Raw genomic sequence first — 17,934 nt, forward strand, 5'->3', positions numbered from 1 at the left:
TACCTGGGCCCTCCGGTCGCATGCTGACAGCCATCTTTCTGTTCCAGGGAGTCGCCATTCTTAAAACGGAGATTCCCTATATTTCCAGAAATAGATCCTGTGCCGTTTTAAAAATGGCGACTCCCTGGAACAGGAAGATGGTTGCTGGCGTGCGTCCTGAAGGTCCAGGTAAGGAGCTGGGGGTTGGGCGGCGGCAGCAGTGTGGCTGGGCTCCCAGATCGCTCCGAAGCGCCACCGAAGCACTCTGGAGCGACATGACCCGCTTTGTGCCACTTCGTGCCCCCTCGACTGTGTGAGCCCCTGGAGGGCTTGGAAAGCTGTCTGGGAACACGCCACAGCTGTCCGCTCCTCCATACAGGAGGAATGCTGTTCTCCATGCAGGCTACCATTTTTTACACAAGATGGAGCTCTATATTTTCGTCTCTTTACTGCTGCGCACAATAGTGGCCATAAAGGGCCATTTCCACAGTGGAAATGGCCCTTTACAGCTGCCGTTGTGTGCATGAGTAAATATACAAAAATAGAGCCCCATCTTCCGTAAAAGCTTGAGAGGAGGATGGGCAGCTGCCGGGCATGAGCGGATGAGTCTAGGAAGTCCTCGCCGCTCGCTCGGCGGACAGGGGCGGCAGATCACCAAGCTGGATTCGGGGATGGGGGGTGAGCAGGAGGACGTCTGACAGATTCCTGGCCCCAGTCAGGAGTCCATGCCATCCCTACTCCAAAGTGTCCCAAAGCATCCCACTCTGGCTCAGAGTTCGGGCTTCTGGCCAAAGCAATGCGCAGCCCTATTAAAAAGCTAGGCACTGTGTGAAATGCATTAAAAGCCAGGCCCTCTCCTGCCTTCGAGGAGGAGATCCGATCTCACCTCAGACCTCCGGGGAGGAGTTCCAATCTCTCTCCTCCACAGTCGGAGGCAGATGTCCAACCTCAGCAGGGTAGACCTGGGATGCCCCCTCCCTGCCCCCATGGATCATTCCATGACCCTTCTTGCCCTGACATTGTAGTGGGGGAACTGGGGTGTGGGTGTGGGCAGAGCAGAGCAGAGAAGGCTGTCAATATGCAGCATCCAAAACCCTCCTAGGCTTCTACCATGCTCCCAACACTGGGAAGAAACAGAGCTGGTCTACATGTTTCGCCTTTTCGCCCTCCTGGCAGAAAACATCAGGGTGTTCTGACCTCAAAGCACCTGGAACAGACAACACGATTGCCCTGCCTGGCTGCTGTCCTCTACACCCTTACAGAGGAGTGAGTCCCACTGAATGCACTTCAGAGTAGAAATGCGTAGGACTGTACCATTAATTTCTGAAATGACAGATGTTAGGGTATGCCCTGCTTTCAGCTACCTTCTCCCTGCTACCCGTTCCCAGAAGGGTGAAAGGCACTTTGATGATGATGTCGTGTGTCCCAGGGCTGAATGCTGGTATTTAAAAATCCAGGTGAGCCACTCTGGCTCTGCCAGCTCAGCCTGTGTTTGGATCTGAACATCCGGACAGCAACCTGATGGGCAAACTGCTTGGCTTCTTCCAGGTGTCCCCATGACAAGACGCTGAGTTTCCTGAATGCCATCGGGACCAGCACGGTGGCGAAGTTCAAGTTTCAGATGTTCCAGTTCAAAAACTTCACAGAGGTGTTCCTGCACTGTCAAGTGCGTCTGTGCGTGCCAGACAACCAGGACCCTTGTGCCAAGGTAAACTCTGTGGGGGGGGGGGTGTATGTGTCTTGTGTGCGCACGTGCAAAGGGGAGGGTTGGGTGTGCATGAGTGCGATGTGGGTGTGAGTGCAGGGTATGTGTGTGTGGTGTGTGTGTGGTCAGGGTGTGCATGTGTATGCAGGGTGTGTGTGCACATGGGGGGGTGGGGGTGTAGGTGTGTGTGCATGCTGTCAGGAGTGTCCTTGCTGCCTTCTAAAATCCTCAAGTAGCCAGAACCAACACGCAGACCATAGGGCTCTTTTCCAAGGCTTTATTTCCATTCAACCTAATGATGCTTACTACAGATGCTAATTGCAGGAGCCTAATGAGGGACATTTAAGAGAGCTGCCTACCAGGGGGTTCTAGCCTTAGGGAATCAGTTGGTCTCCATTTGGAGGGGAAAGATGGGAAGCCTCTGAACTTAAGGGCTAGTAGGTGAAAGTCCTCCCCTTTCCTGTGGGGCATCGGAGCGCAGCTGTTGATGTCGTGCCAAGCGGGCTGAGCGCCTCCTCTCGGCGCCCTCCATCTCCCGCTTGGCCCTGCACCAGCGCCTCGCATCCCGAAGCGCCAGTTGTACTTCCCCAGCCTGCCAGGGTCGCTACCACTCTCAGGAATGTGAGCAGGGAGAGGCTCTCCCTCCAACGGCGCCTCTGAACAGCGCGCAGGTTCCTCTCCCACGGTTTCTATTTCTTCCTCAGAATCAGAACTGCTTTGGGGCTCTATGGGCTCTGATCCAACCCTGACACATGCATGCGGGGGTGAGGGTACGCAAGGTGTGTGGGGGGTGTATGATTCTAAGATCCTGGGCTCATTCCCACACTCTCTGGGGCTTGAACATTTATTTGGTGCAACAGAAAAGCCTTTCTCTCCAGTGTTGCATTCACCACCCTGGAGCAATAAGGCCGTAACAGTTGACACATAGTAAGCGATGGCAGCCTTGCTCCAGAGGCATCAAAGCTTGCTTGTGTGTTGTTTTAAGTGAGCCATCTTCACTTCCGTGTAGGACAATTTGAACAGCAGAGCTGCCCTGAGACTTTGCAAATGTTTGGAAAGTTTTCAGAATTCAGATTTTGGGCCAGGTTTTCTCCAACCTTTCCCATTTGAATTTCAGAGCTGAAATTGGGCCTCCGTTTGAAATGTGATTGCCGTGGGTTAATGAAGTTAATACAAAATGTACTGAATTCTGTTGCAAGTCATCTATCAGATTCCGACTGCTGCCGCCCCACAAGCCAGGCGTCTGGCGCTGTCCAGTGTTGGCTGCTGTGGCAAAAGTCTTCAGGCATTAAATGCTGGTGCTGAACTGGAATGTTGATAGTTAATGGAGGACTGGGGGTGCAAATTTTTGTTTCAAACACTGTGAACATGCATACTTGTCAGATATTGTTTTTAAGGTCCTTTACATGCCAGGGCTTGTTGAAGGGAAGTAACCATGCATAATTGTGTATTGCTTTACATTAGGGATGTATGAGAAATTCATTTCAGTTCGTTTGTGATCAAGATTTATCCAGTTTGCACCTTCCGAACCGAACATGGACTCAGACACCATCTGCGGTCAAAGTCCTTACATTTCCGAGCTTGCAGTGTGATTTGCGGCCCCCCAAAATTTGCATTCAACAGGACACGTACATTTCAAAAATGCACATGAAAAAATCTGTAGTTTTGAAGAAAGCACACAAATATGCTTTAATCAATGAGAGAAGAATGCATATGTTTCAAAGATGCACACAACTGATGTGTACATTTGTAAAAATATGCACAAAATACACATGGATTTTCATACGAAAAAGAAACCCCCAAAGCTCACAATCTGATATGGACTCAAGTCGGGATGAGCTTCAAGATGGAATTTGCGGCCCTTCAGCAAGCTCATGTTTTGCTGATTCACACATCCCTACTTTTCATAGGGCTAAATAACAAATTATGTGGTGTTGTTTTTTAAAGCAAAACAAGAAGGAACCCCAACACCACCACCGCACACCTTCAAAAGATCCAGTATGAATTGTGAACAGCTGCCATAGGAGATTGTGACGTCACTGATGAAGTCACAGGCACTATCCAGTAGAGGCCAGCAGGAATAGTTGTAACTAGGGATTGGTGAACTCGCCCCCATTCATGCCATGTTCCCCTCGCCAGAGCCCTGCTGGCTGCTTGAACATGCTTGCCACATAAACAGACCATTTACACCTGTAATGTTGCATAAATGGGCCTCTTTGCTGCAACCATTTATGGAAAATCGTCCTCTATGGAAATTGCCAAGCCACCATTTTGCACAGAATGGCGGCTCAGGGGAGCAACAGGGTCTGCCGCATCAGGCAAGCACGGCGGTCTGTGAACTCCAGTCTGGGGGACCAAACTGGTGGTAATCTGCCAAGCTTGAGCCCCCAGCTGGACTCTGCCTCCGTCCCTGGTTGTAACGTGCTCATAATACTCTCCATAGCAACAGAGGTGCCCTGCTGATGGGGCTGATTTGACCAGCACCATCTCAACGTGGTTTCAGGCTTCTGCTCTCTGCAACAGGGATGCAACCTGGAAGCAAGACTTCTCTCCCCAGCTAGTTGAATTTAGGTCCCATTGAAATCAATGCGAGAAGTTAAGCATGACGAAGAGACGTCCTGTTGATTTGAATGACATCTCCACAGAGCTGTTGCAGGGATAAAGAGAGTATATTGTATATCCACCAGTGCTGAATTCGGACACTGGAATTTGGTGGTGCAGCAGCAGAAAAGGTCCTTGCTTGGAAGAAAAAATGGCCTTTTCTGTGTCTGCGCTGCTGAATTTCAGCAGCAAATTTGGTGGCACAGCTGCGCAGGGCAGCAGACGTGTGGCCCATGGCAGGTTTGCGAGGGAATAGGGCCCATCCTGCCCTGACTTCAATAGTTTTCAACCGCCAAGGGCTAACCATGGGTCTATTTCCTGCAGAGATGGTCTAATGTGGGGCTGTGTAATGGCTTTGCTAAGAAGCAGGGCGCTTGGAGCTGCTAGCCTAACCGTCAGAGAATGCATCGTTTGCACCGTCAGCAACATTCTTGCTTTGGCCCACAGCAATGTCCCAGCAAGCAAAGGAACAAGAGGGCCCTGTTTGATGACTACAAGAAGATCGTCTCCTACGGGCCCATTCAGTTCCTGGTCCCATCACGCTTGGAAACACGGAACACCAAAGACCAGCCGTCCCTCTGGAGTATGTATGCATTTTCCTGGATTAGGTCATGGCCCAGATCCCCAGCACGACACCCCCGGTTACACAGCTGTGCCTATGTCCTTCTCTCTCTCTTCCCAGGAGTGCAGATGTGGATCCCTGGTGCAGCGGTTTCAGCAGGCCTTGCCACCGCCTTCGTCTTGATCGCTGTTGCAAAAGCCATGAAGAAATGAGCAACTTGTAAACAGCAGAATCCCAAATAAATTTCATGCTTGCAAAGAGTAGCAGAGCAGGCATGGACCTCTCTCTCTTCGGAGGTTTCTAGCCCGGAAGAAGTGGCGTAGCAAAGTCTGGGCTCACAGGGACGTGGCGCCAGCACTTTTTGATTAGCGGGGATGCTGACCTGATCTGCCCGCCCCGTGGGCCTCACAGTAACGCAAAGTATTTGGGGGTGGCTTGGCCTCGAATGGGCAATTAAGACCCATGAGCTCTGCAAAAGACCTGCTCCTAGCTAGGGATGTGCGAAAGTCACTTACCTTTCCACGGATTATGTTGAGGGGGGGGAGGCGTTCCGTCCCTCCCCCCGGAATCCTCGACGGGGGGGAGGCGATCCGTTCCTCCCCCCCGGAATCCTCCACGGCCGGCTGTGCTCCGCGGCAGCTCTGCAGAGCAGCCGGCCAGGCCCAGGCCAGGCCAGAGCTGTCCGCAGCCGGATTTCCGGCCGCGGAGGGCTCTGGGGGAAAGAAACAAAACAAAACCGTGTACGCAAATGGTGGCGGCTACAGCCGCCGCCATTTGCATTCCTTATTTTTGGCTGTCTTAGTCTACGTAAATATTTACGTAGACTATTACAGCGAAAATAAAGGGGAACGCAAATAGCGCCCGCTATGCTATTTGCATTCCCCTTTATTTTCGCTGTTTTAGCCTATGTAAATATTTACGTAGGCTAAAACGGCGAATCAAAAAGGGACGCAAATAGCGCCCGCTACGCTATTTGCATTCCCCTTTATTTTCGCCGTCATAGTCTAAGTAAATATTTATGTAGACTAAGACGGCCAAACATAAGGAACGCAAATGGCGGCGGCCGTAGCCGCCACCGCCATTTGCATTCGCGGGTTGTTGTTGTTTTTTTACTCAGCTATGATAGGCTATGTAAATCTTTACGTAGCCTATCACGTCTTGTAAAAAAAAAACAAAAAAAACGACAAGACTGCAAATGGCGGTGGCGGCAGCCGATCGGAAGACCAGCCGCCGCAGCCCAGAACATCTGCCCCAGGTAAGTCTCATCCCAGGGGGGATCCGCGGGGGGGCGGGGGGGCAGGCTGTTCCACCACAGATTTCGGGGGGCCGAATGTACTGGCATTCAACCTCACCGAGATCCATGGCGGAATTCTGTGACATCCCTACTCCCTAGCAGAGATGAAAAGTGAGCACCAGCGCCAGCTGGGGCCAGAAAAAAAAAGCCGCAAGGCTGGAAACCCACATCAAAAAAGAAACCGCTGCACCCATTGAATTCCCAATGTGTTTCAACACTTGGTCTTCATCAAGGGGAAAACTCTTAGAGATTCTTTTGGAGGATTCCCTCTCCCTTGCTTCTTCTCTGTCTTCTTTGGAAGAAGCAAGGGAGAGGGAATCCTTTAAGAGTTGTTCCCCTGATGAAGACCAAGTGTCAAAACGTGCTGGGAATTCAATGGGTGGAACTGTTTCTTTTTTGACTTTGGAAATGAAAAGTGCTAGAACTGGTTTGCTGATTTGGATCAACACAGCAGCCTGAATCTTGGGACTGTCCTTGGGGGTGTGGCTACATGGACGAATGCCTGTTCTTCAAATTTTACCACTACATCACTCTTTGATTTCACTGGTATTTCTATATACAGAAGTGCTTCAGTGCAACCTAAAAGACTGATTTAAAAAATAAATAAATGGGCGATTTAAAAAATGGCTCCCACAACAAAGGGTGTAGTGAGTGTGTGCTGAGCGGTGATAGGTTGGGCTGCCTGATCAGTCACTTACAAAAGGCAAAAGAGTAGTGCTAACGGCACTGGTGTGACTGGACCACGGTGGGATGTGCACAAAGAAAATACGCAGTAGTCTCCGGCGATGTGGAAAGTGAGCTGTGATGCTGCTGCTTGTAGCTTTACCGTGGAGGCGCAAGGATGTATAAGCACTAGTAACCATCTGTCTGGAAGCACAAGGTGTCTAAAGCCCTGAAAAGTCAGGTCAGATGCTGAGATCTGGTAACTTTAAGGCCCAAATGGGACATGACAGATGCTTCCAGACGGAGGGTTCCTAGCGCTAACGATCAGAAAGCATTGTACAGCTCTTCCGTCTTTTCTTCCTAAGGACGCGGTCCTATGGGGATGGCTGTAAGCCCTCGAATTCAGAGGCTTGCGGCCATCCAATGCAGAGCGGGAGGCGAATTTTGCCTCTGCGTTCCTCCTGCTCTGTGTTTAAGCTCTGCATTCCATGCATTTTTGCCCATCTAGCTGAGGCATCGGGGAGGTGGAGGGAAGGAGGCTGGGGCAGCCGGAGGATTCCTCATAAGCCGGCCTCTCCAGTCCCCTCCCCTCCCCACCCATGGAAACGCCCCCTTCCCTTCCCTCCAAGGTCACCTTTGCAACCTTGGAGAGGCAGCAGGTGCAGTTCTCTCTGGGCTGGCTGCAAGGGGGAGGGGTGGGGAGCTCGGACTCCTCGGTCCAAGGTCGGGGTGGTGTCTCCAACCTCAGATCCAGGAATCTAAACTGTCCTATGGCCCCCAGCTGCAGTCTGGATTGCTCTCTTAATGTATTAGCTCCCGTAAGAGAAAAGAAAGAAGAAGTGATAGGAAAACATCGGAGGGTTATGAGTGGAAGATGACAATGTTTGGACCACCCCCACCCCTGCAAGACTTTGTGAGTGAGGCAGGATGATGGCACAATAAAAGCCTCATCAAGAACCCCTCTTCACTGGAGAAGGGATAGGAGGGGATTTGTTAATTTTGCACTTTTGAACCACTTTGAGAACTGAAACTCAGTGATCCTTTGACATTTTGCACTTCTCCAAATTTTGCACTAGAGTTCTCCAAACAAAAAATGTGTACAAAAATACGAATAAAACAGGAAATATAAGAGAACATAAGAGCCCTGCTGGAACAGAGTTTTAACTGCTTCCCCCATGCAAATCCAACTTAAATCCCCCCTCCCAAGGATGAACTATACAGGGCTTTGGGTCTGATCCAAGACAGGAGGATTCTCTTAGGTGTGATTTGAGCCATGGGGGACTGCAGGGGGCGGTGGGCTGTATGGATGAAAATTGTGCCCATAGGTTTTCCCCTAAGTGGCTAACCACAGCTTCCCCAATTTAATTTGGGGAACTGGTGCAGGGACAAATGGTTAACTCCTCCCCCGCCCCCCGTAGCCCTGATCTAAATTGCCCCCTATGGCTGCTTTTTGAAGAAGAAAATCACATGGGAAGGTCCAAGCTGGGCTTCTCCTGCCTTGATTCCACTGTCAGGATCGCCAGCCACTGGTGCAGACCCCAAAACTAGGCTGCAGCCCAGTTCTTCCAGCCACTGGAGAGCCGTTTGGAAAAAAGCCTGGGCGGCTAAATGTCCTGGGCCGGCCCTGCTCCTATTTGTCCTGGGAGAGAGCCGTACCTTTCGCTCTCTTCTTGCATCCCCACGCTGAGACACTGAGCAGCAGCAAGAGGAGGAGGATTCCAATTCTGATTCCGTTCCCAAGTCCAAGTTGGGCTCCAGCAGTTCCAGTGCTGCTCTCTGGTTAGCAAACAAAAGAAAACAAAAGACAAAACCAACATCCTGTTGGTGACGGCTGTGCTAGAAAAGAAGCTCTAGTATTCACCCATTGGTTTCTGGCAGGGAAGGACACCAATGACTTCAGCTGGGCAGGGCTTAATCTGGGCCAACCCAAGATGGTTCCATGTTCTTGGCAAAAAAGAGTGTTGAGATAGGAATGCATTTACACGGTTTCTGTTGCAGCTCTGAGATAAGCTATGGTAAGGGTGGCCCTAGGCCTGGAGATAGGATATAGTTTTGAGGAGAACTGAGAGTGGTTTGACTGAAGCACGTTGCTTTTCCTAAAATGCACATAACATGTTCTTTTTGTCTCTTTTTTGCCTCTGGCCAAATAGGTTTTGCAGGCTTTTGAAATATCACAAAAGCCTGCGACACTTTTTTGGCAAAGGTGGAGGTGGGATAAGTATATACACATCTTCCTTAAGTTTTTCAAACCATCTTTTTGAGGGGGGGTATACCCCCCACTATCAACTCTCCCCAACCATAGCTATTTCTTCATGATGTACTGTCAAACAGAAAGCAGAACTTGCAACATACTAAGAAATGCTGTTCCCACACAACAGTGAAGAGCTTATGGGAAAAGGAAGAAAAGGACAGGCTCAAAACTCAAAACAGCCACTTTAGATGGAGTTCCACGTTTCTCCTGCATTTTTTTTAAGCCACAATCTGTTTGGCAGGCAATTTGCCAGAGCAGAAGAAGATTCCTCTTGGCTGTTTTTCAGTTCAAAGTCACCTCCCCTGACCTGCTTTTTTGCCCATGAATGGCAAAGATATGAGGACTAGAGGGCGGAAGGGTGGTGAGGAAGAATGCCGCTTTTAAAAGGATACCTGCTGCAATGCATGCACACATCACCTATAAACCCACATTCCCTGGAGACACATGATGCAACCTTGTTGCGCTCAGTGCTTCCCTGCTCCACCTCATATTACAGATGGCTGAGAATTCTCTTTCGGTTTGTTTTTGATAAGAATTTACCAAAACGTGCAAGTGCAGGAGAAAGCAAAACTCGCAGATTCATCCACCCTATGTGCTACTTGCAGGGGGCAGGGAAAAGCCGAGTGTGCTAACTTTCCATCATCTTAACTCCTTTCACTAGGCCTCATCGGGGATGGGCTGGAGGGTGGGCAACAACCACATGTCCTCAGGAACATCTAGTTTGGTCCTAAGATGCCCCAGCACATTTATCTCTCTACAGCAGGGGAGCGCAACTTCCAGGGGGGCGCACTGATTTTTTGCCACCACACCAATGAAATTAGGTGGCACGGCAGCAAACTCGGTAGGGGTGTCGGCACACGATGGGGGTGGCATACAGGGCTGTTTTTCTACAATGAGGCAGTCCTATAATGAGGCAGCCTGATGTGGGGGTATCAGGCGCCACGGAATGGGAAGAGTGGCGCATTGTGGCCTGCAAAGGGCCTGCCGCCACCTCCCCCCCGCTTGCTTGGCTGGCAGGCGACCAGCCAACTGTTTGCGCCTGCCTGCCCGGCTGGCCAACCAGCCATAGTGGGGGCAGCTCCTCCTCCTCCCTCCCTGCTCCCCGGCCCACTGGCTGGCCACTCCCGCCTTCTGTCCGAGCCGCAGGGTTGTTGGGAGAGTCAAGCAAAAATCACGAGAGGTCCTGAACTCTCGCGGGAGCAGCCAGGATATCACGAAAGGCCCTGAACTCTCGCAACAACGGCTGGGACCTCTCGCGGTAGTTGGCTGATTCCCAGGAGCCCCATGGCTGGGGCAGAAGGTGGGAGCAGCCGGCCAACCAGCGAGCAGGGAGGGAGGGAGGGAGCTGCCACTGCCAGCCGCCCACTGGCCGCCCAGAAGTGGGGCGGGGGCTGCAGCGGCACGCCTCTGCAGCAAGGGCTGGGGGCAGCAGTGCTGCCTTGCCTGAGGCGGCAGCTTGGCTTGGGCTGGGCGTGGTGGCACAGATAGCCTTGGAGGCCACGTGTCACCCACCCCTCTTCTCCAGCTAGAATTTCCTTATTTTTGATAGCTCCACATACTTCCCACCCAACTCATAACTCCCACGGTGTCAGCCATTCCTGCTAGCTCTGCTCCTCGTTCCCCAGGAGAGGGCAAGGAGGAAAACAAATGGTTCTGTTTACCACATATTGTCACCCTGGTTCCATTTCCTTGGCCATGACTACCGAAGACACATCTATAGGTTCCAGAGTCTTCCACTTTGATGTTCTGCAAAACGAGAGAAGCCAGGCGCTCAGTGTCGAGGAGCGAACCTCTTCTCGCCTCAGCTCCATCTTTATACCATGTGACGCTGTGTGGGTGTTTGGGACCCTTGAAGCGACAGCTTATCGTGAGTTCTTCTCCCTCTGTTCTGTTGATGAAAGCAGGTGTTTGGTGCACCAGCCGCTTAGCAGCTGTGTGTGTGTGGGGGGGGAGACAGAAAACGCCTCCAGAGCCTCCACGTGCAAACCTGGCAAAGAGCCAGAGAGGACCAGACACCGCTACAGAAGAAGGCTGAGATGAGGTGCGCTTGCATTAGCGAGGTGCCCAGATGAGCAGCCTCAAGCGGAATACGCAGCTGCGGAGCTGGTGCTGGTTTTTAGCTGCCCCGTAATTGCACTCTTGGTTCTGGCAAGGCTGCTAAACGCCCTGGCTTTGGATGTGGCGGAGAGTGCAGCAGCCAGGACTCTGGCCCAGAGAATTGTCTGGAACAGCATTCCCCAAAGCTGGTGTCCTGCAAACAGACTTCAGCTCCCATCAGCCTGAGCCAGCTTGGCTTGTTTATTCTGGGAGCTGTAGTCCAAAATATCTGGAGGGCTCCAGGTTCACGGAAGGCTGATCTGGAGGAACATGTTGGAGTCTCTCGTTGAAGCTACCTGGGCCTGATCTGGAGCAACTTCTGGATGGGAGACTATCTGGGGGCCATATGCAAGTTGTTGTTCTCAAGGCAGGGTATTAAAAGGCATACACACAATAACATCAGGAAAAAAAATGCTCTTAGCCATTTTTTCTAGCATTTTTATACACCCAGTTAATAACCATTTATTGAGCACTTATTGAATGTTTATGGAGACCAGACACCTGTGGGCTGGATGTGGCTGGCAGGGCCTCCCCAATATGGCAGGAGTCCCCAAAACTTTTGAAGTCCGTGGGCACATTTGGAGTTGTGAGGGAGTATCATGGGCACTCCTATAGAATGGCTGCCATGGGGAGGCCTGCCCATTCACAAAATGGCAGCCATGTTGGGGATGGACGGTCACAAAACACTCATTTCCCAGAAGGCAGACTATGAGAAAATAAACTTTCCCAAGAACCTTAAGTCCAAGGCAGAGGTGGGCTCGGAGCTCCAAAACACAGAACCATGTTTTTGAACCCAAATAAAGATGGCTCTGGAGGGCGGCACTTAATTTTGCAGCATGCCAGCCTCCCAGTTGTTAAAAAAATGGTCCTAATTTTTTAAACAGTCTTAAGAAACAAGATAAAAATCACTGGCAGGGAACCTGGCAGGCACCAGAGAGTTGTCTGTGGTCATATGTGCACCCACGGTCACCAGGTTGGAGACTCCAGGTTTATTCGCTAAACCACTTCAGGATGTATTCACTGAGAAGCAGTATATGAACAGCAACGAACAATGTCATTCTGAACAAGGGTATGGGTGGCTGAGCAGAAACCTGAATTCCCACTAGGAGGTAAGGAAAGCGTGCAACATTTTGTTACGGATCTCACTTGTTTCACATATAATTCCAACGTGCACCAAGTGCATGGATGGCATTCTGAGTCCCTTATCAAACTCGGACATGCCTGGCGCCTCTGTTGTTTGCAAACCATGAATTTGCAGAAAAATAATACCAGGGCTGAAACTGTCACCCCTGTTCAATAATTCATTTTCCAAACTATTCCATTTCCAGCTGTCAAGTATGACACAGCTTTAGGGGGGGAATGTAGGGTCATAGGAAGTGAAAGTCTCTGACCTCCTGTGGGAGCAGTTTTCAAACATCCTCCCTTCAGGGAACTATTTGCACATTGACCCATCAAAGGTGGGCCCCTGAATTCTGCCACATGGAACCCCAAAATGCTGCCAAGAGTTTGGAGGCATATTCTGGGGCAAAGCTTCCCAAAACTGTGGTCCATAGACCAGCGTTGACCCACAGCCATTCAGGTGGTCCACAAAAAGGTTGCAACTGGTTGAGAATATTTGTACTTGTGATTGAGACTGAGTCCATTTTGATCAGGGCTGGATTATCAAACAGGCTAACAAGGCCCTGATTTTCATTAATGCGGGTAATGGTGAAGTCTACTAATTTCCTCCAGAATTGGCCCGTCAAAGGGGCCCTTCTTAGTGGCCTGCCATGGGGCCTGTAATGTCCACAACATGGCTCTAATTTTGACAATGGCATTGGCACTGAAGATTTATTAAAAATTAAAATATGAATTATGTGCTTTGATATGTAAGAGGAGAAAACATTTAGTAAGTCTTTTGATGAGACCCCTGGCAATGTACACGTGGCCCAGAGGGAGGAAAAGTTTGAGAACCGTAATTCTAGAGCATTTTCTGCACTTACTAGCTGGTCCTGTTAGCCTCACCATTGTCTCATGTGCACTGAGAACATTCCCACCACTTTCCTACAGCTCCACATTGCAAGGGAAGTGGTGGAAGGAGGGCCAGCTGTCTTTCAGGGACGTTAATGTCAACCTCTAGTTGATTTTCTAGTTAAAAGTCATTAATAATTACAACTTGTGTCACTTAAGAAGACCTATAAAAAGAAAAGAGGATGTGTGTCTTTCTGTTTCTCACTGCCATAGCACCAAAACCATGAAACCTAGAAACATGAAACTTGGCATGCATACTAAGGGAACCCTAGGGGTGTGCACCTCGGGGTTATTTTGCTTTTTAAAAGCATTAATTACTCTTAGAGAGCAATCCTATGGCCACTAGACACTATTTAGACAGCCATAGGATTTTCTGGTTCCCAAAAACGGTGCTCCCCTCTCCCTCCCCCTTGTAGCTAGGTGCACTACTTTCCACGCCACTGCCCTCTCTGTGCTCATAGACGACGCATGGAGAGGGCGAAACGGGGCTTTCCTGGGGGCAGGGAGGGGAGGAGACTGCGGAAGCTGTTTGAGACAGCTTCCTATCCGGTCTCCAGGCCCCTTCCCTGCCCCTCCCCAAAGCTGCAGCGAGACGTGGGAAAACACGTGTCTAGCCAACAACGTAGGGCGGTCGGAGCACAGAGGGCATCCTCTCCTCTGTGCTGCAGCTGCCCTGCATAGGACAGTCGGTAGCCTCCGAGTTCAGGGACTACCGACTATCTCAATAGGATCACGCCCTTATTTAATTTAGATGGGCCCGTGTGGTTGAAACCTGCAGTTACGTCTTCAGCCACTAGGGACCGACCACCGCAAAGCTTTGCAGTCAATGCGGTTGGAAAGCAGCAGAGAGTAGCCCAAGCGACAGAGTTATGCGGCCCCCTTCCCCTCAGAGGAATGGAGTGGACAGGCCCCCTCCCTCAGGGGAATAGAGCGGTGAACCATGGGTGGGGTTGTGCCTAGGGGTACCAGCGGCCGTGGCTTCACTCAGTTTCCTCAAGGCCTTCGCTGTATCAAAGGAGGGGCTATTCCAACACATACAAAGCCAGGTCTGTTCACAAGTTTGAAATAGAAGGGTTGGTTCGGATCAGGTGTAGTGCAGATTGGAGCTTGTTTTTCTTTTTTTCTCTCTTTAAAATAAGCCCTTGCATGTAGAAAACCAGCACATGGGGAAGAAGGCTATAGGCTAGAGACATTCTCCCACATGGCGGGTTTTCTTTTCCTAGCGTGTTCTGACATGGGAGATCACTCAATGGCAAGATAAGTTTCCACTTTAATGTGTGCCTGTCATGCAGCTCTTAAAGATGCGGGAACTCTGCCCCACAAAAAGGCTACCCGCCCTAGCTGAAAGGCACATTCATAGCCTTAACTCTGATTTAAATGTCATGGTATTATTGTTCCTTAAGGAATCTTGGAACAGGAGCATAGAGCATGGCCGCCTTCTAAGTAGCATCCCTCTGGAAGGCACCATGCGAATTCATATAAACACATCCCAGCTCTTTCTAAATGGGATTTTCATAGCGGTAAAAAACAAGTTCCCACTGCTTTCGGAGGGGGCAGTTTGGATCAGAGAAGCATGCACGTATTTGACGACTTGGGGAAGTGGCTTGGGGAGAGTGGAAGAGGGTAGGAAGAGTGCCTGCTTAACCCTTTCTCCCACCCCACCCCCACGCTATGACTCAGTCCCTCGTGTGGCTTATTCTCCTTACAGGATAAGCTATCGAGGCCTTGTTACATGGGTTTGTGTGCAACATGTACTTTGGCCTTTAATTTCCTTGGGAGGTAAATTAGATTCCCAATATCGTTCCTTTGGAAGGTGGACTCCCATCCAGTCACCGAGGATACGGTTATCTCCAACACCTGGCAAGAGCACCTTTACTGCAGCTACCAGTGGGTTTTGCAGATGTCATTTAAGTAATGGAAAGTAATGGAAATAGCAAAAAGGGGTTCATTAATGGAGAAAACAGGCATAGTAAGGCTGTAATCCTATACACACTTAGGTGGGAGTAAGTCCCAGTGAACACAAACTTCTGATTAAGCATGTTAGGATTGTGCTGTGAATTGACTTTTTGTTTTCAACATATCAGAAGAAAAATATACCTCATCTATACATGAGGGGGCTGTGTGTGTGTGTGTGTGTGTGTGTGTATTTCTATCTATCATGCAAATAGAGCAGCCCCAAATCCCACAAAAGTCTACCAATCCATAACATTTACAAGTGTGAGATAATTACAAGCGTGAGACAAATTTCCCTCATAAAAAAGATTTGAGAAAGAAATTGAGGTATTTACCACTAATGATCACTTCTGTCCCATTACTGGGAACACGGTCACCTGTACTGCTGCCAACATAACACAGGTAGGTTCCAGAATGAACTAGATCAGCTCTCTCCAGAGTGAAACTACTAAGTTTCTCTGTTGGATTCGTAATTATACGAATGTTGGATGAGTTCTGTAATTCCATCTCTCCTCCCCCATGTCGATTCATATACCACCGCATAAACCACTTGGAAGAGATGCTCCCCTTGATCCTGCACTGCATGTCCAGTGTCGATCCTTCCGCCACGTTCAAAGTGGCAGGTGTCTGGATCACTGAAAATGGTGGCTGAGCAGCCTCCGTTGCCCGCCCTGAAAGACAAGTTGAAACAGCGTAGATGAGTGGCTAGATGAAAGCATCATATTTGTGAGAGATGCATCCAGCCTCGATTTGCGGGAAAGAGGGTAAATTCCAAAACCATGTCAGATCAGTAAGCCTGTTTTCCTTCTCTGTAGGAACTCTGGGCATTTTAATTCTGCAGAGATGCTGGCTGAATTCTGGCCTCTCAAAAGCCATGGAATTGCTCCCCCGTTGAAGTCTTAGCACGATCAAATGACATGTGTGATACTAAGTAAGATTAGGAGATACTATTACGTGTTTTCAGAAGATTTTGGCGGAAGATACACAAGATAAATCTAAAACATGTAAGGCTTAGGAAGTTATAGGGATGGATACACACAAAAGGGAGAATATCAAATGTAACAATCAGTGCTACAGATCTGATTTGCTTTTCCATGATAAACTTGGGAAAGACCATTTAATTTAATTTATGTATTTATTTAATCAATTTATATATCGCTTATCATATCTAAAAATATTTCTAAGCAGTTTACAAAATCAAAAACTAAAACAACCATAATAAACACAAAAGCTCATCAGTTAAAATGTTAGAAATATTTAAAACCAAAACTAAACACACAATAATTAAAAAACCAATGAATTGGGCAGCACAACCATTCAAGGAGGGCTTGGGTTAAAAGATGGCTCTTTAACGAGTGCCGAAAACATGCCACAATTGATGTCTCCTGAATACCGGAAGGGGGGGCGCTCCATAAGGTGGGCGGCTGGGCGCCACCATGGCAAATGTTGCTGTTTCAGGGTTGCCGCCTGCTGGCAGTTGGGGATGTCAGAGAAATCTGTTTGGGGAGTGGAGTTCAATGAGTTTTCCTAGGCTTGGCTCCCCAGGCGTTATTTTGGTTCCCGCTGTGGTGCTTGACTCGATCTGCAGCGAGTTGGGCCAGTTCAACGATTTTCTGGGAATTTTGCACTTCTTCTTCTTTTTTGGCAAGGATTTGTAATTTTGTGCACATTTACAGCTGAGTTTGTGCAAATTATGCAACTTGGGCTTGTGACTGCATTTGCAAAATGCGTCCTATTAGGAAAATGCACACTTTAAAATGCATGTATTTTTTTAAATGTGCATTCATTTTCATGCTTTAGTCAGTGGGGTGGGGGAGGGTACATTTGGTTGTGTGCTTTTAAAAATGTACATTTTTCCTGTTCGCAAACGCACACTTTTCCTGTTCAGGAAAGAAAAGGTGCTTGTGTTCAGGAATGGGAATGGGGAAAATGAGCTTTGAGGAGGAAATCAGAGCACCCTGATGGGTTTGAGCCTCACTGGTTCCCTGTTCCTATCTGAAAGAAGAAGAAAACGTCTCTTGAAAGGGAAACTCACCTGTAAGCAGGACAATGAGGAAAAGCACGAGCAGAAAGAGTTCGACCATCTGGAGGCTCATGTTGCCTCACGCAGTCTATGTTTTCTCCCCACTGCTGATCCACAATCCTGCCAGTCCACACACAGTCCCTGGCTGCACAAGGGCGCCTGGCAGGTGGGGGTTTGCTCTCAGCCAGATCTGAACTGCCCAGTCACGCGGAACTAGAGAAAATGCTCAGAAAGCTGTTTTGTTTTTGTGCCTTTTGGCCTCACCGCTCCCATCCTCTGCCTGCAGTTCCTCTTTTTCCTTTTCTTTTGAGTTGAATTGTCTGTCTTTCCTCCATTTTGCCAATGGGTTATCTTTTGCCCTTTAAAAAATGTTGCTGCTTATTCAGTTTCAGTATCCAAATTGCAAGACTGACAGAGACAGCATGTTCTAGGAAAAGGCAGTATATACCGGACTTTTTCAAGGGCATATTACAGTAGTCTAACACAGCTGAGAATGAGATGAGGCTGGGCATGTATAACTGTTGCAAGACCAGCTTTCTCTGGAAAAGGCTGTGGTTGGCACACCAGCCAAAGAAGGGCAGAAGCACTCCTGGCCAAATGCACCATTTGTGTCTCCAGGAGAAAAGTGGGGTCCAGGAGTATTCCTGCTCCTAAAGAGGAGTACAGTCCCATCCAGAACAGGTTGAATGCCTCTTCTCGGATCAGCCCCTTTCATTACCATAACTACCTCCGTCTTGTCTGGATTTAACTTCAGCTTGTTAGTCCACTTGCAATCCTTCACTATTCCGCAGCCTGG

The 17,934-nt window shown here is 49.3% G+C and overlaps 1 protein-coding gene and 1 gene segment (V, D, J or C); one reads left to right on the forward strand and one right to left on the reverse strand.

Annotated features, from left to right (window-relative positions):
- The window catches only part of LOC146339093 (uromodulin-like), a 20,653-nt gene extending 14,644 nt beyond the window's left edge, over window positions 1–6,009 (forward strand). Inside the window, exons 7-10 of the mRNA XM_084812156.1 lie at window positions 1,528–1,687; window positions 4,733–4,868; window positions 4,968–5,587; window positions 5,917–6,009. Coding sequence (XP_084668282.1) covers window positions 1,528–1,687; window positions 4,733–4,868; window positions 4,968–5,059 — 388 coding nt within the window. The 3' untranslated portion in view covers window positions 5,060–5,587; window positions 5,917–6,009. The remainder of the gene's footprint in view (window positions 1–1,527; window positions 1,688–4,732; window positions 4,869–4,967; window positions 5,588–5,916) is intronic.
- LOC146339094 (Ig kappa chain V region 12F2-like) lies at window positions 1,954–17,491 on the reverse strand. The segment is given in 5 exon segments: window positions 1,954–5,033; window positions 8,461–8,580; window positions 10,717–10,801; window positions 15,451–15,786; window positions 17,151–17,491. Coding segments are annotated over 3 exon segments (429 nt in total).
- Window positions 17,492–17,934: the final 443 nt, after the last annotated feature.

Source organism: Heloderma suspectum, chromosome 8 (assembly GCF_057233095.1).
Source record: "Heloderma suspectum isolate Gila_16-S chromosome 8, 16-S_ref, whole genome shotgun sequence".
NCBI lineage: Eukaryota > Metazoa > Chordata > Lepidosauria > Squamata > Helodermatidae > Heloderma > Heloderma suspectum.